The 25,988-nt window shown below is 38.5% G+C and overlaps 1 protein-coding gene across 5 annotated transcripts in view; it reads right to left on the bottom strand.

Moving 5' to 3' along the window:
* Positions 1-25,988, bottom strand: part of SZT2 (SZT2 subunit of KICSTOR complex) — a 74,691-nt gene that overhangs the window by 48,038 nt on the left and 665 nt on the right. For 3 of the 5 annotated variants that reach the window (XR_015742847.1, XR_015742848.1, XM_087929749.1), the window contains exons 2-23: positions 24,216-24,341; positions 23,871-24,044; positions 23,388-23,558; positions 19,044-19,175; positions 13,565-13,724; positions 12,455-12,561; positions 11,233-11,443; positions 10,512-10,682; positions 8,952-9,183; positions 8,479-8,608; positions 7,615-7,757; positions 7,239-7,391; positions 6,644-6,758; positions 5,667-5,872; positions 4,517-4,741; positions 3,793-3,871; positions 2,980-3,071; positions 1,492-1,660; positions 1,042-1,162; positions 833-946; positions 212-409; positions 32-135 (exon numbers count right to left, since the gene is read on the bottom strand). Coding sequence is in view for 3 of the 5 variants with exons in the window: in XM_087929749.1 (XP_087785875.1) it covers positions 32-135; positions 212-409; positions 833-946; positions 1,042-1,162; positions 1,492-1,660; positions 2,980-3,071; positions 3,793-3,871; positions 4,517-4,741; positions 5,667-5,872; positions 6,644-6,758; positions 7,239-7,391; positions 7,615-7,757; positions 8,479-8,608; positions 8,952-9,183; positions 10,512-10,682; positions 11,233-11,443; positions 12,455-12,561; positions 13,565-13,724; positions 19,044-19,175; positions 23,388-23,558; positions 23,871-24,044; positions 24,216-24,341 (3,333 nt within the window). In the remaining 2 variants the exon portion in view is untranslated. The remainder of the gene's footprint in view (positions 1-31; positions 136-211; positions 410-832; positions 947-1,041; positions 1,163-1,491; positions 1,661-2,979; positions 3,072-3,792; positions 3,872-4,516; positions 4,742-5,666; positions 5,873-6,643; positions 6,759-7,238; positions 7,392-7,614; positions 7,758-8,478; positions 8,609-8,951; positions 9,184-10,511; positions 10,683-11,232; positions 11,444-12,454; positions 12,562-13,564; positions 13,725-19,043; positions 19,176-23,387; positions 23,559-23,870; positions 24,045-24,215; positions 24,342-25,988) is intronic. The other 2 variants (XM_087929751.1, XM_087929750.1) reach the window with 1 other exon arrangement.

Raw genomic sequence — 25,988 nt, 5'->3', positions numbered from 1 at the left:
TGTTGACACAGAGCTCAAAAGATCATTGTACCTGATATGTACTTGCAGAAGTAGCTGTATCTTTGTTGCCAAAAGAGTGATAAGTATTTTTCGGATTCTGGCATTCAGAAGGAACGGAAGCCTTTGGGAGTTCTTCTGGAAAGGAACACGTTGGTGAGGAAACCATCAGAGGAATAGCTCAAGGAAGAATCAGTTACTGTGTCTCTCTTACCTTGGACAGTAGAGAGCTTAAATGGGGGTGGGTGTCCATCTCTGTCTCGCTGAAGCACCTGCTCCATGAAAGTTAAATGATCTGTGTCCAATAGTGTGATTTCCCTGTCACTGAGGTCATGCTGGAGACAGCCATGAAAAAGGCCAAGAAGCATTTCATTGGGCAAGAAAGAAGAATCCTTTATGATTCCATCATTTTCTACAAGACAATAAAAACTATGAGTAAATCTTTCTCCTGTTGCTAGGAAAACACAGCAATTCAATTTATATAGATCTGATAGCCTAGATAGGCAAAGATCATCTAAAGTTTCCCTACGAGTTAAAAATAAATCCCACACAACAGAAATTACACAGTAAGAAATATTAACTGGTAGAGATTTTCCCATCAAGCTTATTACATTTTCAACAACATCAAATTATGAGAGCAATGTCAAGTTTGCTCAGGAAACACATTTGAACAGAAAACTCTTATTAAGGCCACATGTTGGTGAGATGGGGATGTTCAAAAGAGGATGGCACACATTACAGATGTGATCATCTTCATTATTGCTTAATATGTTTCAGAGGTGGGAAGAAATAATGAACTGATACCCTTTCCTTGATGCATATACACACAACTTGCCTCTTGTCAGCATCAAAAAAACCATCTCAATTTGCTGGCATTTTGGTAAAAGTTTCATGAGGTCAAACTGGAAAGGAATCTCATGTATACGGGAGCCACTTTGAGCATCACGACCTACAGCAGAAAATAAAAATAAAATGTCATATTCAGAATTAAGTCCATAGGATCTAATAAAGGATTATCTAGAAAGCATTAAACAAACCAATTACCTTCAACAGCAACGGGCCTTAAATCGCATGCTGGAAAAACCCAGTCCTTATTTTGGCAAAGTTGGCTGATGTACTCAAAAGCAAGCACAGTATGGATGCAGGATAGATCTCGAGGATAGATCTGAAAAAGGAATCTGAAATAAAATAGACTGGAAAACCTATTCAATAGGATTCAAAACAAGTTTCAAAAATGCATTCAAAATGATACAGCAATGCAAGGATAATTCAGAGCCAATTATATAAACATAAGCCATGGCTCATTCCTCAGTGAGACAAAACCTTCCCAATCATTTGGATGCATAGGTTGCTTTGGAATAACTGTTTCACCTGTTGCCCACATACAGGAAGCAATCCCTGTCTTAATCCCTTTCAACAAAAGAGATTCAGCAAAAACCAGCAGATTGGCTGCCAGTCAAACAAATGCGGCCTCTCCACAGCACAAAAACATACCGCTTTGGGGATTTTCTGGTAGGATAAGCCATGTAGGTACTGCCAACTCTCCTGAACACCATCCACATAGCCGCTTTGAGGTTCAATCCAGCATTCTGTGACAATGTTCAATTCCATGTCCACCTCAATTGCCTCCACTTCTGTATCATTATCTTCATCTGTAGAGAAACTTGAAAGCAAGCAAGTAACGTGAGAGATTCCACAGAAGGCTGATACAGGTATTCTATTCCTGAGATAATTAAACATGCAAATCATCCTTAAATATTAAACATATACAGTAGCTTACAAGCAAATAAGTTGGCTTTCCAGTTCAGTTCCAACCCTGTTTGCCTCCAAGCTTGAAACTAAAAGAAATTAACTTCAGCAGTCTTAGACTACAGTATATATCAAGGTTGCTTAGTTTATAGAACTCAAAACTAAAGTAATATGGCCCCTGGCCAATTTATTGGTGGCGGAATGAATATACAGTGTATTAGTTATTACATATTCCTTGTGAAATTTCTACAGCATTCTTTATTGCATCACGTTTTCACAATTCATTTTATGGAATGGCATTCTATTTCAGCACAGAGCGCTATGAAGAGATAAAGCAAAATATGATAAGCCAATCAACAATTTTATACATAAATCAAATGACAGTGTCGTTTTTAAAGCACTTTTTATTAATTTCAGGTTCTGGAGAATCACAGCTCTGGGTTTTTGGCAAATGTTACCCTGTGCTTCAAGCTCAGGAGGCCTATGGAGTATTAGTCCATAGACACACAAAAATTGGGTGTTCATTTGTGCTCATTTTGGAGAACTGGGGTGATCCAGAGTCACCCCACTAGAATTCAGAAGGGCACATAATGAGCAAACACAACTTGGTACAGTAATGTGAGTAAAATTGTAAATACCAAAACCTCAGATTTGCAATAAAGAGGGCATCTTATTGATCAATAGAATAAAAACTAAGAAGTGAATATTATCACACGTTTATACTTTATGATATACTCATAGACATTTACTGGTTTCAGAATGGATGATTTGAACACCTAAATATTATTTATTTATTATAAGGCTTATATGGTAATATTAATTCTGTAGTCAACACTCTCTTATATTAAATAAAAACAACAAATAAAGAACCACAAGATCTTCAAGTCAGTGTTATATTTCTGGGGAGGAGTGAGGTGGAGAATCTTGTGTGCACCAAAGGCTCCTTTGCAGTAGATAAAAGCTATTGGTTGGGATAGTTCACGGGTATCAAACTTGCCACATCACGTTGCTGTCACATGATGTATCACAATGTTTCTTCTCTTTGTGGAGCTGGGGTGGATGTGGTTTGCATGTGACCCATCTGGCTCACGGGCCACCAGTTTGACACCCCTGGTATAGTTAGTTACCCCTTGGAAGCCTTCTAGTCAGGCACATTCTTACAATGGCTACAACAGATCCTAGGTGACCCTATTCCTTGTGTCTTCCTTTTAGGGTCAGGACTTCTTTTCTTACCTGTCTTTGGTAGATGTAGTATGTGGCGGGAATATCACATATTGGACAATGCAGGTATGCTTCTCATTGCCACTCACTTTTGTGGAGTCACTCTGTGGAAAAAAAAACAATGATAAATTAGTCATGTTCCTTTGCCACTTCTCTCCTAGCACAATGAGGTTCCAAGACTAGAGGAGAAGCAGTGCCAATTTGCCATAAAATTCTTGATCAAATCAAGAGCAGATTTTTTTCAGAATGTTATTTAATTTTTGGATGAGAGACCGTGGAGAAAAAACAAGGAGCATGTCTGACAATTATCTATGAATATCCCCTTCATAGTATTCCTCACACACCCATTTGTTGCTAGACTTCCCTCATCTTTTTCTTACCTTTATCATACCTAAATAAATTATTTTTTTTGTCACAGGTGTTTTTTGTATGGCAATATTTATACCACTTTGGGAAGGCTATACCATAATACATTTTGATATACCAAGGACTAAGATTTTTATTAAAAGAGCCAAATTCATGAAAGGGTTAAGACATCAGGCTAAAAACTGCAAAACTGAGCTCAAGTCTCATCTCAGGCACAAAGCCAGCTGGGTGACTTGGTCCAGTCAGTCTCTCTCAACTCTAAGAAGGAGCCAAAATAAATCACTTCTGAAATCTTGCCAAGGAAACTTCATGGACTTGTCCAGGAAGTTACCAAGAGTCAACACTGACTCGAAGGCACATATATCATATTTCTATGCACCCTGTTATTACCAAGTTCCTTTGAACAGGAAAATGTGGCACCACAGAAGATAACAAAATAAAACAAGCAACAGGCTTTACCTTCATAGGTAATTCTTGGACCATACTGACAATCCCTTCACCACTGGAAGCAAAATGGAAGCCTTCAGACAAGCGTATCCTGCATCATTTCGAAGAGAAGAATAAGATACAAGGCTATTGTATCCTGGTCTCCTATATGAGACAGAACATTTTGTTCACCCAGCTCAATGTTCTTTTCCCACAGTGAAAATGCAACGCGCCCACCCCCCTTTAACTCTTATACAGGTAGTTCTCGACTTACAACTGTTCACTTAGTGACCGTTCAAAGGTTACAACAGCACTGAAAAAAGTGACTTATGACCATTGCAGCATCTCCATGGTCGCGCGTTTTACATTCAGATGCTTGACATCTCACTCACATTTATGACGGTTGCAGTGTCCCAGGGTCATGTGACCATATTTGGCAAATTCTGACAAGCAAAGTCAATGGGGAAGCCTGATTCACTTATCAACCAGGTTACTAATTTATCAACTGCAGTGATTCGCCTAGCAAACGTGGCAGGAAAAATCCTAAAATGGGGCAAAACTCACTTAATGAATTTCTCACTTAGCAACATAAATTCTGAGCTCGATTGTGGTCGTTAGGTTGAGGACTACCTGTACTGGCAAAAGCAACTGATCTTCAGAGAAAGAAGTGACTCAGATATAATTGCTTTTCTAAAAAAATTTTATAGTTCCCCTATTTGTAAATTCCAACCTGTCTCAAGACGAAATAGGTACTTACTCAGTGAGAGTGGACAGTAGTTGGGCCACAGCTGTGATGGGCACTGCTGGGACCAGCCCTGACTGTACACACCAGATCCAGCGCTGGTGATAAAAGTAGCGAGATAAGGAGGCCAGGGTAGAGGAAGCTGTGCGATTGGCCACCATAGTAAGAGGACCTGACATGGGAGGATTCTCCAAGGGTAAAAGACATGGAACATGATAGTCAGAGGGCAGCTTTTCGTATCTGAGGATGAGAAAGAAGGATTGAGACAACAGGTGACCATGGAGTTGGATTTCTCATTATAGCAATAGCACTTAGACTTATATACCATTTCATAGTGCTTTATAGCCCTCTTTAAGCGGTTTCCAGAGTCAGCATATTGGCCCTAACAATCTGGGTCCTCATTTTACCCACCTTGGAAGGATGGAAGGCTGAGTCAACCTTGAGCCTGGTGAGATTTGAGCTGCCAAATTGCAGGCAACTGGCTGCAGCAGAGTAATTTGCAGTACAGCACTCTTAACCACTGCGCCACCAAGGCTCTTAATTATGAGCTCAATACACTACCTGTGCAAGACTTGTGAACTGGATGTTTTTGAATTATTCCCAGTATCTCCAACCAGCATGACCAGAAAATGAATTACTGGTTTGTTATGGTCATAAATTATACTATCAGTCCCCACCTGTGCTTGCATATTCTCCTCCTTTTTATTTTAAAATTTAAAAAGTACTTAAAACTTTCTAAGATTCAAAAATCAAAGAAACTATGCAGAGAAAACAAAATGTCCCTCTCTATCCATGCTTGAATCCAGACAGGCACGCCATGTGTAGAGGGACATGTTGCACTCCAAACACATTTTATGAATTGGGAGACATATTGTCTATTTGCAGAGCATGCTGTATATAATTCTTTCAATAATATCTTGAGATACATTTACGTGAATGAATTAAGGTTCAAGATAAGACACCAAGGAAGCTCACAAACTTTATTTTTCAACCAAGCGTTCCAAGACAAGCCATTACACACATCCATCCATTGTCCATTGGATAAAGGAATACAAAAACTACAGCCAAAGTCCTCTGGAAAACAGCAACTAGGCTAAAGCAACTGCATCTCTGGGAATTAACATTCTGCACATAGGGATATAATAAGTGTGCATGTACATAATACCTGATAAGGAGTTTTTCTAGAGGTTTATGCAATACTATAAGGCAAGGTCTGTCTGAGAGGGGTGGCTGGGCCATAGGCAAACAAGATGATTTTGATGGGGAACTGCTGCCAAGGACCTTTCGCTTTACTTTTGGAGTTGCCTCTTTGCTCTGTACTCTGTGGGGGAAACGTAGCTGAAGGATACAGTCTCTCAGTTCTTCTACTATCTGTTGAAAGGCAAATAGATAGGAAGAAATCATTTTTATATAAGGAACTGGCACCACTCATAATAGCAACTTTTGCAGACCCCGAACTCCTCTGCAGCACACGTTCTCCTGCATTCCAACCTTTTACCACGTATTTTAATGCATTACTATGTTATTCACTTAATTTTTGTAACATGTAAATATATTTATTGTCTAGGCTTTCAATATGTTATGAACTTTAATTTTGCTTTTAAAAAGTTAAATTGTAGTTTGAATGTTGTAAAAATAATGAGAAAAATGCATATATTGAAAATCAATTTAAATAATAAAAACAACATAGCCATATTCAGTCCCAGAATTCCCTCAGAGGAGTGAGACTGTTCTTGTCAACAACGATGCCTTAAATGTTTTGTTAATAAATTCATCAGTGCCACAAGAACATTTCTTATGGAGCTGGTTTACTTTAAAACTGACCTAAAAAGCCAAATCCCGTTTCTTCTTAACACATTTTAGTTAGAAATGACTTGTTTTGCAAAATCTTATCATGTGGAAAGTGAGTCATCTAGCTACTTTCGGGTAGTGATTCCTAAATGCTATTTAAGGTCTGGAAGAGAAGCTTGTAACGTGACCCCTTTTAATACGCAACCTAAAAATACAGATGCATAACATGCTTCTTGACAATCCTAAAACTTTACTCCAAGGCTAACATCCACCAAGCACATTTTAGCTGTGTATTTTTTGCAATTCTAAATAACATTCACTGTGTCTCAAGCAAACTTGCTAAGCACTCACTTTATTCCTGAGTTTTGCAAGTGTCCCAATGGGGAAACCCAGCCGAAGAACCATGCAGGGAGCTTTGGAAATAATCCTCACCACATAAAATGAAAAAGGAGACAGATCTTCAGAGCTACAGTACAAGAAAGAAAAAGCAAATTGAATAAATTTATTGTGATACCAACAATAAGTGAAGGGACATTTTAGCGTATTTGTTGGACATGTGTTAAAAAAGCCAAGAGTTTTTGGACACAAGTACTAATTCAGAAGAATTTGAAGATTAAAGTATAACAGAAACTTTTCCTTTGGGAATAACTGCAGTGATGCACTTAACAATTGTGGCAAGAAAGGTGCTAAACTGGGGCAAAACTCACTTAACAAATGTCTTGTTTAGCCACAGAAATGTTGGGCTCAATCATGGTTGCAAGTGTAGGACTATTTAATGAATGAGTCTGAAATGTTTGTTGAGCTTTTCCTCTTAAAGAGTTATTTACTCAACATGATTGGTTAAATCTTATGCAAAAACCTTCTATCCCCATTGAACTGTATATCTTCATGGATTTCAACACTTCAGGCTCAGCTCTTTCTCCCCTCTGCCCTTGAATTTCCTCACCTGTGCATGAGTTTGACATAAGAGTAGCCTTCCACCAGCACAAAGCTACTCCAGTCACGCAGCAAAGAAGTCAGAGCTGAATGGGAAATGCGACACTGGATGGTGCTGTAACGACCATTGTTGCCTGGGGTGTGCAAATGCTTTGGGATTGGCCTGTCAAACAGATCAAACAGTTAGTTAGTGCCTGTTATTCAGGTACCATCATTATCCTCGATTCTTCCTACCCCATGAAAAATTCATGCAAGACCTTATTGTTCAACCTCTGTTGCCTCTCATCCCTCAATAACAATACAACAGCTGGTAAGCTCTGAAACTCTTGAAATGTTAAATATAATACCATGCCACATACAAGTCTTGTATGTTTTCTTGCACGTACATGTCATGTTCCAAGAGGATAACAATGCGGTGCATGTGCAACCACCTCTGCCAGAGATTGGCATCCATTGATAGGATAGGCTTCCAGTAGGCTGCAAACTGTGAGTGACTGGAGTCTGAGCTACTGTGCTGCAAGGACAGGACCTGAAAATGGCAGAAATCATATTTCATGAATCTGCTTGCATCTGTGCAAGTGGTTGTTTAAAGATTTTAGCTCAGAAAAACCATATTAGGCAGGTACAGGTAGTCCTGTATGAAGACCTTGGAACAACTTAGTTGTTCGCTTGCAGACATGTTACCTAATTAGATAACATCTTCAGCTGCTCCTTCAGTTCACTGAAAATGTTACCTAATCAGGTAATGAAAAATCTGCAAACAAACAACCAAGCTCAGAAAATGGTATACTGCAACAGCCAGTCATGATAGGTCTAATGAGCAACACAAAGAGCAGAGTAAATAAGTGATACACAGAATATTTGTTTGTTAATTTAGCTGCTCTTACTGCAAGGTTAGAGGTAACAGCAAGTATGTTGAATCTCGTTTCCAACCTATTGCTGCCAAGGTATGATTCCAAATAATCAAGAATCTGAGCACCCTCATTTAATTATTATTGTAACAGCATATACATTTTCCTTTTCTCTTTCATCCTTCCCTCATCAAATCACACAACCAAATGGCTTATTTCCTAACTTGAGACATTAAGAGAGATAGATATAAAGCAAGTTTTAAACCCTCTAAGACAGAAAAAGGAATGCAGCAACTTAGGCAGCAACTTAGATAAAGGTTGCTAAAAAGGCAGCAACTTAGATATTACTTCTTGCTTGCTTCTTAGTGCAAATTGGCTAGTAATATACAAATAATGTACCGGTGTAGTAGATCCTGGAGGAATATAGAACAGTGGCACTCCATTTCGAGTGCTTTCAGGAATGGTGAAATGCTCTGGGACGCTGTCAAATGACTGCAGATGAACCAGCATCTGATCAGTTTGGTTGATACTGAAAAATGAACAACAATAAAAATCCCTTTCAAGGATCTTTAAGTCACAATTTATATCCTATTAGAGATGGATGTGTTCAAAACAATCTCTAACTCCCATTAAATAGGTTTCTCTAGAATCAAACAGTGCCTAACAGTGAAGTTGTTTCAAATGTCCAAACAGAAATGAGGAAAACAATCATGATCAACAATAGTTCCTAGTTTATAAACATTATTCGCATTAGCATTCTTTATTGGGACTAAACAAACATTTAAACAAACTAAAGGGCAGTGTTACATATTTGCCCATAGCCCTTGGGGAGAAAAAATCCCACTGAATAGGCACACCAAGCAAACCTTCACCTTTGCAGGGTGTTCCAGAATCGGCGTATCACAGTCGTGCGATAGAGGCTGGTGATGGGCTTGCGTACAGTGCAGCTGATGTCGTGCAAAATGTCATAGCTGCCCTCCATAGTCACTTCCACCCAGGTGCTACGTTTCGAAGGATCTAGGGGCCAGGGGGCCACCGCCAAATACTCAATTCTCATATTGTGCTTCCATAGCAAGATGAGCTTCACTTCTAGTTGTGTGCCACCTGTAAATGGGCAAGAGGAATGAGGAATGTGTTTTAATAGAAGAGCACTAGCCCCTCTTCTTAACAAAGTCTGCCTTTGTAAAATATTAAAACACAGCTTGTGCCAAAATCAGAACATTTATATGCCTGATTAATTTCTACATTCTGTTGCCTATTTCTGTTTTTGATGTCTATTTTACTGATTTATCTAGGTTGTTCTAATGTTATTGCTTCAGTGAATGGCAGTGTTGGAAGAACCAGAGAAGACTCTGAAGGAATAAACTCCATGCTTATTTAATTTTTCTAGCTTTAATTGATCTTGGAACCTGGAGTTCCAATACCTAGCTAATATTTAGAAAATACTTTTCTGAAAACAACCCATTAATATTTCTAGGATGGGAAGCATAGCAATGACAGTCATTTTTTTTAAACTAACTAAAGTAACAATTTCAATCTCAGTGTAGCTGATTATCTGTTTGGCTTCCATCTTGAATCACTGTGAAATGTTTCAATGAAAAGTAGATAAGACAAGATTTTTTTCTTTTTTGTTACGCATTTATAACTATATTTAAAGAAATGCAGATCAACAATGGGGCTTTTAACAATTACAACTTATTATAGTAACAAATCCAGCTACTAATAAACAGCCCACTATATTAACAGACAAATACTGCCCCATATCCTATTAAATGCCATATGTCGAATAAGGTGGTGGAATTTCGCCTACTTTGCCTATAAATCTTAAGCATGAATCAGGCACTACAAGCATTCAGTAACAAAATATCCATTTGGCAGTCATTACCCCGTAAAGCAACAAAATTGTTTTGGCACATTTCTATCCCACTATTCTTTTATGGAACTCAAAGCAGTGCTTGTATTCACAGTAGTTTTTGAGTTATTAGCTTGTTAAGATAAATTAACTGGGAGTTCCCAGGTGAGCTAGAATTTGACAATAAATTTTACAGATATAATTTTAAGAGCTACTCCACGAATTATATTCAAGATCAGAAGTAGGATCATCTCCCAGTAATATTTCTACAATCTTCAGAATTCTTAATACTATGAAATTCAGCATCATTGATTTCAGATCACATGGTTCTTTCTAGGCTTTGCTTGAAGCTTCTGCAACATCCCCTAATTTGCATTAAAAAAGTTCTCAGTCCCAAAAAGAAGAGTTATTTTCAGCCTTACCTCCTTCAATGACTTCTAGCGAGTTGCCAGCCATCCCTTATGGGTCTTAGAAGACATTTTGGGAAAAGTGCAGCTCCCAGACGGAAAATAATGCATATCCCTGATCACAACTGGCAATATATACTGGCCAAAACAGACTAAGAACACTGAACAATCACCTTTTGTAATATTGACCTCACGGATACTATAGCCTTCTCGTAGCCGCACAGAGACTATACTAATAAGATCAGCATGGACCTCCTTTTCTGTATGCTTTTTTCGCCTCAAGGCAAGGGCTGGGTTGCTGCTTGCAGAAACAAGATGTTCATTGAATAATCTGTGCTGGGAGACTGCAATGATAGCAAACATCATGCAAGTGTTATTTCCAAACTGATCTATCCCGCAAACTATTTCTTCCTCCTATGAGGCCATGAGCCACTTCAGGAATCTCAGTGCAGGAACTCAAACATTTCATTATGTCCCTTTGCACATGGGTGACAAATGTAGCTGTGTAAACAGTAAATATAGCATTATTTTTTCCTCATCATTGCACATCATCACTTGCAGCAATAATGAAGGCCAGGCAAATCACTATAATCCACAAAGCATCTAAAGAGAAAAATGAATCCCTTCAATCTGTTTATAGTTAACTACCATTTTTATTTAGCTTTAATATAGCTTTCAAAACTTGAAAGTGGTAAAGAACTCATAGAATTATAGACACCCATCTGTTCCTTTACCTCTAGCAAAACCCATTATACTCACTAATACTGGCAAAAATAGACTTACTGTTTAGTCCCATATTTCAATCTGACCGAAGATTCTTGTCTTCTTGGCACAAGTGAAGATAAGGTAAATAAGATTGAAAAATACATCTAAGTCCACAGAAGGTAAGCTTACCACAGTAATATTCAGGATTCAAGGATTCCCCACTGCGCAGAAAGGAATATGGGAGAAAAGCTTTATGGTAGACGTTCATGTCCAAACTAGAAGGCTCAACTTCAGGACACGTGGAAAGGTATGTGCCAAATGTTGCCATTGCAATGAACTTCATGAGCTCAACATTAGGAACATGACCAAAACTGCAGTCATAAGAATAGACTCCTCCCACCTACAAAAGAGAAAAAGAATGCACTGAAGTATCAATAACTTTGTCAAGAAAACTTTAGCTCGATTTCATTTTAGATATTAGCGATATCTTCAATGCCACAGTGGTAGTAACAGAAAATATTTCTAGACATAGCCAATGTTTACTCTGGTCTCTAAATGTCTATGGAGTTTCTCAGTCATGCAGGTCATGGTTGTCCCAAAGGTGTTTTTTCAAGAGGCAGCTGGGATTTCTGGTTTTTCTTTGAATATATTTCGCATCTCATCCAAGAAGTCAGAGCTGAAGAAGCTTCTTGGATGAGAAGCAAAATGTCTTCAAAGAAAAACCAGAAAGTCCAGTTGCCTCTTGGAAAGCACTTTGGTTCTGGTCTTCAACCAGAAAAACATGAAAGAGAGAAGCAAGTCTTACCATCAGTATTCTTCCCCTACCCTGAATTCCTGCATGAAATTGCCCTGCCACTGAAATGTGCAAAGGTTCCAATGGGTTTATATGTTTGCATAAATCTAAATGCATACCTTATCCGTAACTGATAAAAACTGAAGCTTCAACCAAATAATGTATATATACATGCATTAATATACTGTACACATTTCACATACAAATAAACATACACATGAACAAGCTATATCCCAAGACTTGATTTATTTCACTGTTTAAATTCAAAAGCATTATGTGCACTTCTACAGATAGCCACTTAGAAGTAAGATCCACTAAATTTAACAGGAACTACTTCTGGTTAAGTAACTGTGGATTACAACCTTAATGATCAAACCATGAATCAGCATTTGCTCATAGAACTAACTAGTACTACAGCTAGATTCCTGCTATCATCATAAATAATTTCTCCTTCCGTTATAACCAAATACTGAAAAGATCAATACATTTAATAAGCAAGCACTAGCTTTCATATTGCCATTAGAGGCAGATGGCTTCTGTCTTTAGTCTTTATGAATAACTACAGTACATTCATAAATATGCAATCGTGCACCACAGCCCATGTACTTTCTACAGCACCTGAATAAAAGAGCAGGCTACAGTCCCACTGCGTAGTTGATTGAGCAGAGTCTCACAGACTGCTACATCTGGCACACTGGTAACACCATCTGTGATCACAATGATCCCTTCAAATAACAACAACAATTATAAGCACTAAATAGACATGAGTGAACATTCCATCATGGAAGGCAAGAATTAAGTTCTGAGAGAAATTTGCAAGTGACAAAGCTGAGGAAAAATAACTAGAAAACAGCAATGGCCCTTTTCCTGCACCTATAACAAGATACATATAAAACAAAATTGATGAAAAGACCAATCTAAAATTTAAAAAGAACTTGCTGGTCCACTGTAATTTTTATATTCTAAATTAGATCCTATTAGCCTTTTGCAATTAAATAAGTCTGATGGCACTGAATTATTTACAGTACATATTTCCCCTCTCCAACTCTGATTTCCAGCATGCATTTCATAATACTACAACTGTAGTTTTACTACAACTGTAGTTTTACTACTTTTACATAGAACATCTATAATAACTACAAGGAGAAATTTCCAGACAGTGAGAATAATCAGTGAAACAGCTTTTGCCTCCAGAAGTTGTGGATGTTCCCATCACTGAAAGTTTTCAAGAAGATTCTGGACAGCCCTTTGTCCAGCATGGCATAGTGTTTCCTGCTTGAGCAGGGGATTGGGCTAGAAGACCTCCAAGCTCCCTTCCAACTGTTAATCTGTTATTCATTCACAATTAGATCATTGCAGCAATCATCTGCACTGCGCTCAGAGCAAAAGGCTTGTTGCAGGTGGTTGGAAACTACAGAAATACTTCAACAAGCATTCCTAAACAAAGAGCTCAAAAACACTCTGCATTGGAGTTAATTTACTTCTAGGCTCAGGGAAGCAAAGCAAAACCTTGCAATATTGCAAATGCCATAGTTATTACTACAGAGGAAAAATAAAAGAGTAAGCTATATATTTTGCTGCTCTTGGAGGAAAGATAGGATAGAAATTTAACAATTGAATCCAGACAAGAGTAGACAAGACTAACTTAATTTCCCTTCTTTTTCTCCCTTTATCTATTTAAACAGAAGAGATGAACTCCAAAACAGTTTTTAAAAAGGTACCACTCACCTGCAGTGGAGTTGGAAGGAAGCAGCTGCAATGCCAAAATTCCCTGTCGAATCATACTGACAAGCCCAACATCAGCTGTAACCATTGAAACCCCCAACTTCTTCCCTGGCATTTCCTGAGAGTCACAAACATGCTCCTGGTTAAGAGATGACAAGTCTGCCTGCAAGAACAGAAGGAACTCTATTAACTATACTTCAGAAGTTTGCATTTTTCATTACAGGTACCTCAAGCCTTTTTTATTAATTCCTCTCAAAAGTCAGTTTTCACTGACCACTTGATCCATTTAATACAACTGGATTACTGGAATTCTCTCTATATGGGCTCTACCTGAGGCTGCCCTTGAAGATAATCTGAACACTTGAACCTGATCAACATTCATTGGTCTAAATAATGATGGGTACATCTAGTTTTACTTACATAACAGGTCTTCATCTATCTGCCAACTTCCAGGATAATTTGAGACCCCTTCCTATGCAACTGTTTGCCTTCCTATATACAGACCATGATTAATACTTTCTTGTAGCTCTTCTCAAGTGTTGGCTAGGATGACCATATTAAGAATAGAGATTAAATTTGTAATTATTGAACTGGATTAATGCATAAGAGTGTCACCAGCCTTTCCAGGCAATACGTTTTCCCAAAATATAATCCATGTGTATATTGAATAAAAGTAGCAAGAGGTGATACCATTCTACTGAGGAGTGCAGTTTTAATGGAAAAATCTTGACTGTGGATTCCATATGTTGTCATTCAAACTAATAGTTTGCATTATGATTTAAAAAAAAAAAAAAAAAACTTCGGTGTGTTTTAGGTGTAATTCCATATCTAGAAGCTTGACCCAAGATGCTGTCATAGTGCATGCTATCAACTGTTGCTTTGAATAAATACCATATAAATTTGAGAAAATTTAAACTACAATTCCAATATTCAATCATTGCAACTATAGGTGCAGATCTAAACCCAACTTGATTTTTTTTAGTTCTTTTATCACTTTCAAATTAGTCGAGAAATATTTTTCAATAATTTTGTATACTAATATAGCACCCAGCAGAGAAATATCTGTGTGGTTATGTTTTTTTCTTTGTTGTGTAAACAGAAATCACAATTTTTAATGTTTTTGACAAGATTTCAGCTTCCATATTTTCCTGAATAAAACTTCAAATATAGAAATCAAGATATCAGGGCAGAGTATCTTTTGAAGAAATATATTTCTGGACCAATCTCATCTGATCTAATGTCTTTCCATACTTCAAGCAATCTAGTGGCTTTTTGGATTTTCCCAGGCTTGGTGAACCTTTATAGAATGTGTTGGTTTTTCTGTTTATGAAATTACAATTAATGATAGCATTTAGAATAGTTGGGGCTGGATGGTTTAAAATTTTAAATACTTCTGTCCTAATTTGTCTTGTTGCGTAGCGTTTGCTATTTTCATCTGTCATAATAGCGCTAATCAAAACTATACAAACCTCTCATTTAACAACCACATTCTGTTCCCTAAATTTGAAGTCAAGTGGCCTCTAAGCAAACATGTGACACACAGAGAAGACCTATTGCAAAGATTACTGGTTGCTGCCATCTCATTTAGATAAAGGTCTCTTGTACACCTATTCCAACATTACTTTCACCCCAGCTTGTGTTTGCCAGGCAGACAAAAATTGGATGCAAGTGTGTGTAGTGATCAGAAAATGTTTAATTACCATCTAATTTGTGAATGGACACAAATGAGGAGTGTATTTTCTCACTGGATTTTTCATCAGCTGAAAGTTTTCACTTCTTTTTCTCCCGATTGTTCTAACTCTGTTGCTTTGTGATTGCAATACAATGTATTACCTTGAGTAGCTTGCTTTTTCACTAAACCAGACTTCAATATATTTTAGGTGGCTAAAGCTGGTTTCCTTTGAACCGATAACTGTTTCAGAATTTCCCCAGACTTTGCTTGTTTTCTTCAATAACCTTGTCTGCTGTATAATGAATAACATTTTCACTTTAAAAAAATCAGTAGCTGGGGTTGGTATGTACTTATATTCTACAGCTAGTTTTCAGCAGCATCTATTTCTGTTTATTTTGTTTAGCACTAAAAACATTGAGACAAAATTTTATAGTATACTATTCCCAAGAGGAAAGTTTGCCTGAGCACAATGGTGGCTAGACCATAACCTATAGTTAAGACAGCCTAGTGTCTTTATACTAAGAAATGTTTGAGATACCAAAAAAAATATATTGCCAAATATAAGTATTAATAGAAACTGTACCTCTTGAAACCTCTTTGAATGAAAATGTCAGCAAAACAACCAACAGAACAATTATAGTAGGATTTCAGTTAGGAAAAACTAGAGTCATCAACTTTTGCTAGCTACTGTTATAGATACTATTTGAGCTCATCTCCATCAAGCCACTCTCTCCCGTTCACTGTTACTGATCCTTTGCTGAGAAAGGTTTTCAGCTTTCTAAACAAATATGGGGAAATGCTCTGGAAATTGCAAAGGAAAATCAGCAATAGAGAATAACAGGGAGCAGGAAAGAGTACTGTAAATACTTGTGAATATACCACGCAAGCCAGCTTTCTTTCACCAAGTTCCTACCCACTGTAAGAATGAAGATAACAAGTACTCCTTATTCAGTGACTGCTCCAGACAGTGATCATTTGCAAATTACAACAGTGATATAACAGTAATTTTGCAACCAATGCCTGCATTTACAACTTTCACAGCATCTTTTAGTCATGCATCTGCCATTAAGTTAGTGCGTGTTGTCTGTGACTGATCCATTTTTCCCTTCTCAAAGACATTGTCCAAATAAGTTCTCTCTTCCTGAGCTGCTTTTCTCTCCAGTGCAAATTAATAAACTCAGCTGTGACTGAAATTGGTTAGATTCCCTGGCTGACTCAGCATGCTGCACAATTCTGACAAATATAATCAATTTCACAATGAAGGCTATTTTGGCCCAAGTGGACTTTATTGACTCTTCAATGAGAACAGCTGGGCACATTCTTTTCACTGTGTAGTCTCCATTGTGTGCCCACTTATTTTTACAATTCCTTCCTCGCCAATGAATGTAAATTCAAATATTAATTTCCTTTTTGCTAATTATCATATCTGGGGTGAGCATTCCAAAGAGAGAGGGAGTTGGGAAAAAGCAGGTTTACCCTTTTACCCAGCTTCCTTGCAAGTCAAATTCTTGAAACCTTCTTCACTATATGGGCTCTGCCTGCTGTTTGAGACCATATCCTTCTGATGCTATAAACCAGTGGTCGCCAACCGGTGGGCTGCAGCCCACTGGTGGGCCATGGAAAAATTTTGGTGGGCCGCAGAAGAAATGGCCCCTGAAAGCAATTGATCTGGGCCATGCAGTTCTCGTGCCTCCCGGCTCTTTGAGGGACCCCAGAGTCAGGTCCTTGAGTTGCATGTGCCAAGCAGCTCCTACATATGGCGGCGGCGGCAACAACAGTCCCCTCCCCCAGCACCGACTGTTAGCTCTCCCCATTAGTTCTGTAGCTTTGAATGGCTCCCGCCTCTCTCTTTCCTTTCCCCTCCCCCCACGCCCACATGCAGGCAGGCAAGGAAAGGGAGACAGAGCCGTGCGCAGCTCTCACCTCCTCCAGCCCTCACTGCCTCTCCCAACATCGAAGCCTCGGCTGCAGTGGTAGCGCTGAGTTGCTTGTTTCTCCACTACTGCCTCCTCCTCCTCCAGTATTTCCTTCTATGGGTAGGGCAATTCTGAACTAACCGAACATGCTAAGACAACTCGGGCGCTACTGCTGCGGCGGCTTTGCCTGCATCTCCGAGGCTTCGATGTCCCGTGAAGAGTCGAAGAACTGGGACATCGAAGCCTCAAAGAGATGGGAGGCAAAGGAGCTCCCACTTTCTCCCCCTCCCCTCCCCCCAATTAATTGAGGGTGGCAGTCCTGTAGGCAGATGCCTGCTGAGAAGCTCCTGGAGTGGCGGCCAAGGGGCACTGCCCCCCAAGGAGAGCAAAGCCCCCTTTCTGCCTCTGCTTCTCCCAGCGGCAGTTGCCGCAAGGCTCCTCAGCTCCACTCTTCTGTCTCTTTGGAAGGTGCAGGTGGGGAGCATAGACATGTATATTTGCTAAGCTAGCAAAATGTAGTGCCTTCAAAAATTCTTTCGACTCAACATCCTATAAGACATGCCTCCAAACATACCCATTCACCTAGTTCAGTGATGGCTAACCTTTCCGTCTTTGCGTGCCAAAAGTGTGTGCACGCACGCATGCCAACATCCCCACACCCCATGCGCATGCGTTCCGTTTCTCTGCGCATGCGTGCGTGACCCCCCTGCGCATCCCGTGCCTTTTTGCGCATGCTTGTGCATCTTCCGCACACCCCCACCCCCTGCACATGTGCAGCAGCTTCCCGACAATCAGCTGGCAGGTGGGTGGCGGACGTGCATGCGCAGTGGACTTGCTCCAGGGTGACGGCTCACGTGCCAGCGAAGATGGCTCTGCATGCCACAACTGGCACACGTGCCATAGGTTCACCAACATGGACCTAGCTTATTCTAGAGAACTGTTTCTATTGCTCCACTATTTGCCATATAGGAGTCATTTGAAGCAAGGCTAGAATTATTCTGATCCTCAATAAACGTGAAAGAGCTTCCCACTATCAGCATAATAATCAGGGCAATAATAAAAAAACAATAAATCTCTATTTTAGAGCTCTAAATATGCCCTTGATTTTAATTATTAGGTTCCTTCTAACAAGTTCATATGTCTTACCCTTTCAGGCAACAATTTTATACACTACTATTAAGTACTAACAACTATTACTTCTGAACTCCAGGGTATATGAAGCACGTTATCATCCACTCCAGGTACCTTCAAGTTTTATATTCCAATAAAGTATTGAAATAATTAAAGCCAGTTTCTTTTACACAATTAAGACTATTTACATAAATCATAAAAGATGTAACATTCTATAGTATTTCAATACATTCACAGCATATTAAACATAGTATCTCAGTATTCCTTTTTGGAAACTTCTAAAACAGAACATGTCATCAGTACACCATAGGCTAAGACACTATAATTTGCATAAGGGGCTCTAGATTAGAACAGAATAAAATGGAAATAGAATCTGAATTTATATAATGTATAATTACATGTTTTATTATTGTACTATCTTGTACATAATATATTATACTATTATTTATAATAGATTATTTATTAGACATTTCTAATTTGCGTCTGAATTTATACATTGGTTTTCTTCCCTTTCCTTTTTAGCTGATCAATTTGCCATGTATGGGCAAGCAAATTAATTAAGCAGAGTATATAGCAAAACCATTTTTTGCAAGCCTTATTAAGTCAGCTTCAATAAAATCCATGTGTAGAAAAATTAGTTCCCCCCCCCCCCGAAGGTCCTAATATGGACTGCTGGGAAAAACAGAAAAAGTCCACAACAGGGAAAGAATATGAAGAAATTTCCCACTCATTCAAGAAGAAAACAGTTACTACGGCTTCTCACCTGAGTTTTGGCCTCATATTGGTGCTGGAGCATCTCAGCCACTTTGTTTTCAAAGGCGCACAATTGTGTATAAACCTGGTTCAAAAAGGTTTCTGTCTTTGTTCCATTTGACAGGCAACCTTGGAACAGCACCTGGGCCACGGGGAAAAAAAAATCTGTGGGTTTGATTTGGCAATGAAATCCTGCAAGTGTTACACCGGGGTATCAAACTCGCCACGTCATGTTGCCATCACATGACATTTGTGATATTTTTCCCCTTCATAGAGCTGGGGTGGGTTGGCCTGCGCATGACACATCCAGCCCACAGGCCACCAGTTTTACACCCCGTGTTATACCAACAAAACCCCCAAAAATTAAAAAAGGAAACTATCAGTTCACTAATTATCAAAGAACATTTTTAAAAAGCAGATTCAAACATATACATACATACATACATACATACATACATACATACATACATACATTACATACTTATGGTATTCAGCTTTGTTCAAGTATTTTTCCACATTATTATACTTGTGCTTTTAAAGTTGTAGCAACGTTTCAGCAGAATCTCATCTGCCATAAATTTGGTGCTAGCCTACTGCTGTGCCAGAATGGTTTTTTCTTCATCCTGATTGGTTGGGAGTCTTGGTCTGTGTTTATTGGTCTTGGAGTTTGCTGTGTTCTGCTTGATTGGTGTTTCTAATATCTTCTGTCTGTTTTGTAGTTTGGGGCATCTGGAAGATTTATCTCTTGGGGTGATCGTCTGTTGGATCTCTTTGCTCATGTGGCTGGTTATAATTTTCTTCTTGGTTATTTTTTCCAAATATGTGGTTGGGTCCGTGTTTATGGATTTGTATGTGGAGTCTTGGAGTAGGTCTGTCAATTTTGTTTCGTAATCTTTTCTATACCTGAACAAAGCTGAATACTATACATGTAAGTACCTGTGAAAACTTAAGAAAACAAATATCAGACCTCTACGGGGAGGAAATAAACAGCCAGACCAAAACCTATAAGAAGCTAGAAGTTAAAAGAGCAGGAATACTATGTGACCTCAAATTCCTACGCAGCTGCAGAGACAACAATACAACACCAACATGCTTCAAATTAACATTTCATGACAGCACAGCAGCTACTAAACGTATCCTGAAAAGAACTGAAATGGCTCTACTCAGGAACCAGCTCCACAGAAAGAGATTCCAATTGGATCAGTTAAACAAAGATTTGCTAACACTACACCTTGAGCAGCAAAATCCACCCTCTACTTTGGGACAAGATAAAACAACTTACAATTTGGACAGCTAAAACTTAAACCACTCACAAAAATAACAAACTCTTGAAGAAACTAAAGAAATTAGAACATGACAAGAAAGCCCCCAACAACTCACAACAACACGTGAAACAATTAGTATATAACATTTCCAACAGAGAACTCACCAAAACAGAAACTGATGTCCTAACCAAAGGATTCAATTATGCTATAGCACCCCCCAAAATCCCCACAGAATCCATCATATGTGCAATAGAATCCAGCCTAACTAAATTAAATACAGATAAAGCTGATAGAATAAGACACCAAGTGCACAAGCAAACCACCCAAAAGCAACTTGCACAAAGAGGAACTAAAAGCCCTGCAAGCCCTAAAGAACGACAGCAGCATAATCATACTTCCAGCAGATAAAGGTAATGCCACAGTAATAATGGATAAAAAAGACTACGAAACAAAATTGACAGACCTACTCCAAGACTCCACATACAAACCCATAAACATGGACATAAACACATATCTAGAAAAAATAACCAAGAAGAAAATTATAACCAGCCACATGAGCAAAGAGATCCAACAGATGATCATCCCAAGAGAAAAATATTCCAGATGCCCCAAACTATACGGCCTCCCAAAAATACACAAAGAAGGCATACCTCTCAGACCCATAGTCAGCTCCAGAGGAGCACCACTACAAAACCTAGCTAAACACTTAGCAAAGCAGCTACAGCCCCGTGCTGAAGCAGCAGCTTCACATGTACAAACTCACACCACTTCTTGGAAATGATCAAAGATCTACACGTGGATTAAGAAGATCTGCTTGTAAGTTTCGTCATGGTTTCACTATTCACTCAAGTCCCGATAAAAGAAACTCTTTGAATCATGAAAAATAAATACCAACCAGCCAAACACCTCATGGAACTAGCAGAACACTGCTTAACCAACACATATTTCATATACAAAGGACAAAGATACAAGCAAATTGAAGAAGCCCCTATGGGATCACACTGTCACCCATCATTGCAAACCTGTTCATGGAAGAATTCAAATCCAGAGCCCTAGCTAATGCCACCCACAAGCCCAAACTATGGTTAAGATACATTGATGACACATTTGTGATTTGGCCCCACGGAAAAGAAAACCTAAACAATTTCCTAACACACCTAAACAGCACATGCCCCAAAATCAAGTTCACTATGGAAACGGAAACAAACAAACAACTACCATTCCTAGATGTACTAATCTACAAAAAAACAGATGGCACACTAGGACGCACCATTTACCAGAAGAAAACACAAACCAACTGCTACCTCAACGCCCAATCCCACCACCACCCAGCACAGATAAACTCCGTGATCAAAACACTAATCGCCAGAACCAGACACCTGGCAGACAAGACACACATAAAGACTGAACTATGCCACCCTGATTAAGTACTGACAGCTAACAGCTTCCACAAAAGCAAAATCACCGGCTTGATCCACAAAAGCACACTGAGACATAATGGAGACCTAGAAGATGAACAGACCTATGGAACAGCTGTCCTGCCCTACATAAGAGGTACTACAGACAAAATCAGTAAGATACTACACAGGCATCACATCAAGACTGCCTTCAAAACAGACAGAAAAATAGCAGCCATCCTAAGAAACTCCAAAGATAAAATTGACCAGGAAAACCAAGGCATATATGAAGTCCCCTGTGCATCATGCCCTGCCACATACATTGGACAGACTAATAGAAGAATAAGTACCCACCTAGATGAACACAAAAATGCAGTAAAAAAGCTGGAACACACTTCCTCACTAGTCCAACACATGAAAGCCACAGGTCATAGCATCGACTTCAGTGGCACCAAAACCCTAGCCACTATAGAAAACCCCAGCCACAGAATTATCAGAGAAGCCATAGAGATTGAAAAAGACCTGAAAGCATGAATAGAAGAGATGACTCCACCAGACTGTCAATTATTTGGAAGCCTGCACTCTCAAACAAAAAAATCTCCACACCACAAGCTAGGCAAACACCCGGGCACAAACAGATTCCCCCCCCGATACCTCCAGCTCAAACACACCCCAACCAGGCACCCAGATAAAACCGAGCTTCCTAATAAATGATAGCCGTCCATTTGCCCGGAGTCAAGCCGCTCTAAAAGCCTCCAATACAGGAAACACAATGTTGCCAGTCAATCAAGACAACAACAACAAAAAAGCTACAAAACGGACAGAAGATATTAGAAACACCAATAAAGCAGAACACAGCAAACTCCAAGACCAATAAACACAGACCAAGACTCCCAACCAATCAGGATGAAGAAAAACCCATTCTGGCACAGCAGTAGGCTAGCACCAAATTTAAAACAGAAAAGGCTGTGAAAGTCTGACTCACAGACGAACACAATACAGAAGCCTGATGATGGCAGATGAGATTCTGCCGAAATATTGCTACAACTTTAAAAGCACAACTATAATGACGTGGGAAAATACCCGAACAAAGCTGAATACCATACATGCAAGTACCCACGAAAACTTAAGAAAATATAATGCAAAAATGCAAAACAGTAGTTAAAGTGTTGATTTCCTTGTCAAACTGAAAACTTGTATCTCTTTATGGCTTCATTTTTTTGCTACTTTGCAAAAGTACACAAAGGACTCACATTTTACGTTAAACAACACATATTTTTATTTTCAAAAACTTAAATTACATCTATGTTTGATATAATTAGGCCAAAGATGTAAAGTTTACCTGGGTCAATTTTTCCTTCTGATCAAACTCATTGCATATAAAAAGGTTACCCAGAAGATGTATCCGCATGCAACATATTCTAGTTAACAATTTCTTTACAACACAGGCAGGCAACCTGACTTCAAATATTTTAGACTGTGTTTTTTTCATAAAACATACTGAATACTGTCAATGTTATAGATTATAGAAAATGCAGTCCAAAATGCCTACAAGTAATTCAGGATACCTAGTCCATTTTAAATGCTGGAGATTACAATTCATCGTCTTATTCCTTGGCAACAAGTCATTTTAACTCTAAACAGTTTAGGCATTTCACATAAACATCTCAAAACTGAAGATATAAGTATTACCTGATGCATCTGTAGGCTAATGATAGAAGAATATGCTTGGATAGTGATGAAAATCTCAGGCTGGAATATAATATCAGAACCTGGGATTCTAAAGGGCTTTAACAATCCTCCTAAACACCTTGAGAGTGCATAGAAGACTTCATCAAAAATTATCTCCCCAGGAGAGTCATCCTGGAAAAAAAAAAAGAGGATATGCAAGTTTTCCTTAATTTATCTCAGAAGTAATTCTCTCCAGTCACCTGGAAGTAGGTCTTGCAAATTTTATATTTTAAATATTTGGAACTCATAATAATTTTCACCTATGAAGATATGCAGATTAAACATCTCCATAAATGTAACCTAGATTTTTTTTTTAAAAAAATAGGCAGGTTTCTCTTCATAGAGGATATATTTCTGGGAGTTCTGAACAGGAAGTACTCTCAGCCAAAGGAAAAAAAATATTGAGAAACTCAAAATACAACTTGGAGAGATTAATATACTTACTACAATCCCTGTAGATGGACTCAAATCCAGTTCAATCACAAAACGGTACCGGTGTGCAAGGAAAGTGACATGTGTTGAAGGCACCAGGAGGTACGGCTTAGTTTGCAAAGGCTCATCAGGTTGCCAGCTGTTTGGTAGAATGCTGAGAATATCTAACTCACTATCTGACTTTGCCTTCAACAAAACAAAACAAAAATCTAAGAGACAAAGCTAAAAGCAAAAACTGAAAGAAATCACAGCATTCCATATATGAATTATTCTTCCTAAAATCACAAGAACTAACCCCTTTCTGCTTCTCTCAGATTACAAAAAATGTTCAGAAACTTTGCAATAAAATTTTCTCACCAATTCAGCTTCAGACATCGAGCAGACAACCTGATGCAAACGACCGAGAAACCAAGCTAGTCGCACATTACGTGAAATTCGATAGTTCTTCTTCAGCAAGAGGAACACCTGTCCAGCCTCCTCTATCTGCAAATTAAAAAAAAAGACATTAAGCAATAGCACTTAGATTTATATACCACTTCACAGTGTTTTACAGCCCTCTCTAAGCAGTTTACAGAGTCAGCATATTGCCCCCAACAATCTGGGCCTTTGGAAAAGGAATATGCCCATGTGTTTTTTCAAACATTAAAAAGCCATTTGAAATTTAAATTGTTACCTATATTACATGCCAAAACAGAAGTTATTACATGATTCACACTTAATTTCATGCTCTAAAACTGAAAAGGGGTGGGGGGGACAACTGAATGTATAAAATTGTATTCGTATTTAACTGGGCTTTTTTCTCCCACTTTGAGGAGTACTTTTGACAGATCTAATAAAAAGCCACAGGTAAATTGCTGGATTAAAAAAACATGAAAAATTCATCAAGTTAGAAATGAAATGAGATTGAAAATGATATCTACCATTAAAGAAAATTTGACAAAGATAGTAGTGTACTGCATGAGGAACCTGAGCATTTATGACCATGTATTATTTTTTTAACCTACCTTTTTACTTATACATGGTGAAGTGAAGAGAATGGAATACATTGTAGCCAAAAAAAGAGCATCCAACTGCAGGAATTGGGTGGCCAAGTTAGATTGCCCATATGTACTACATACAGCTGCATTTTTGAAAGGAGGCAGGAAATGTGTCTTTGCAATCAGCTTGTTAATCAGCTCAGAATCACAGAATTCCATTGTGCTTATAGCATTAAATTTGCCTCTATGGACTCTTAAAAGGCTCACCTCTTAATCACTTTGGACTTTTTTTTATTATTTGACTTTCTTTAAAGATCAAGAACCTCTGGACTGGCAAGCTTTATTGAAATTAATGAATGAATATCCCTTAAAACAGTTTAGCTATAAATTGGATTTGTATTTTTTGTTGAATATACAAGAGGATTGTTGGCTTTGAAAAATTTCACACAGATTAGGGGCTTAAACAGATTTGACTGAAAACAAAAACATTTCCACAGGTTAAGGTTGGATGAGAACCCAAAGTTCTTTAATCCTGGTCCAATGTAACAGGCTGGCTCTGGGTATATTTAGTTGGCTAATTGTGGTAAATAATAGTTTCTATTGCTATGCCATGTCAATGATTTAGAAAACCATTTCAATAATAATTTCTAAACTTCTAATAAAATCAACCATGTTAAATCTTTCTGCTGCAAGCAGAATTCTAGCATGTTTCATGAAACAATCATTTGCAGTTACAAGTCACAGAAGATGATCTAAAGACAGCCAACAGCATCAATCAAATATTTCTCATGCTAACCTTTTCTCAGACATACTGGTTTAAATTGAGAACGTTATTCAAGGTCCATCATTTTCCCTTAGCAGCAGCGAACTGAGTCATAGGCAAACTGACTTGAAAACAAATTCTACTCAATTAGTGGGCTTTCCAAGCAAAGTTACATACAACTGGAGCAAATTTTCTGCAAGTGAATGATGTACAACACCCTGCTACGGAGAGCAGGACCCTGGGAAGGTGGGCGGTTGGAAGTGAAGGTTTCTGACTTTGATAGGATAACATCTGCATAAAATGTCTATGGAGATGCTCAGTCATCCAAGGTCAGGCTGTTCTAAAGGCTCTTTTTAAAGAGGTAACTGAACTTTCTGGAAGCAGAAAGTC

This window comes from Pseudonaja textilis, chromosome 3, assembly GCF_049901715.1.
Source record: "Pseudonaja textilis isolate UNSWEBS1 chromosome 3, rPseTex1.2, whole genome shotgun sequence".
Taxonomy (NCBI): Eukaryota; Metazoa; Chordata; class Lepidosauria; order Squamata; family Elapidae; genus Pseudonaja; species Pseudonaja textilis.
The sequence above is the reverse complement of the archived record's forward strand: the minus strand, read 5'-3'. Positions and strand labels throughout refer to the sequence as shown.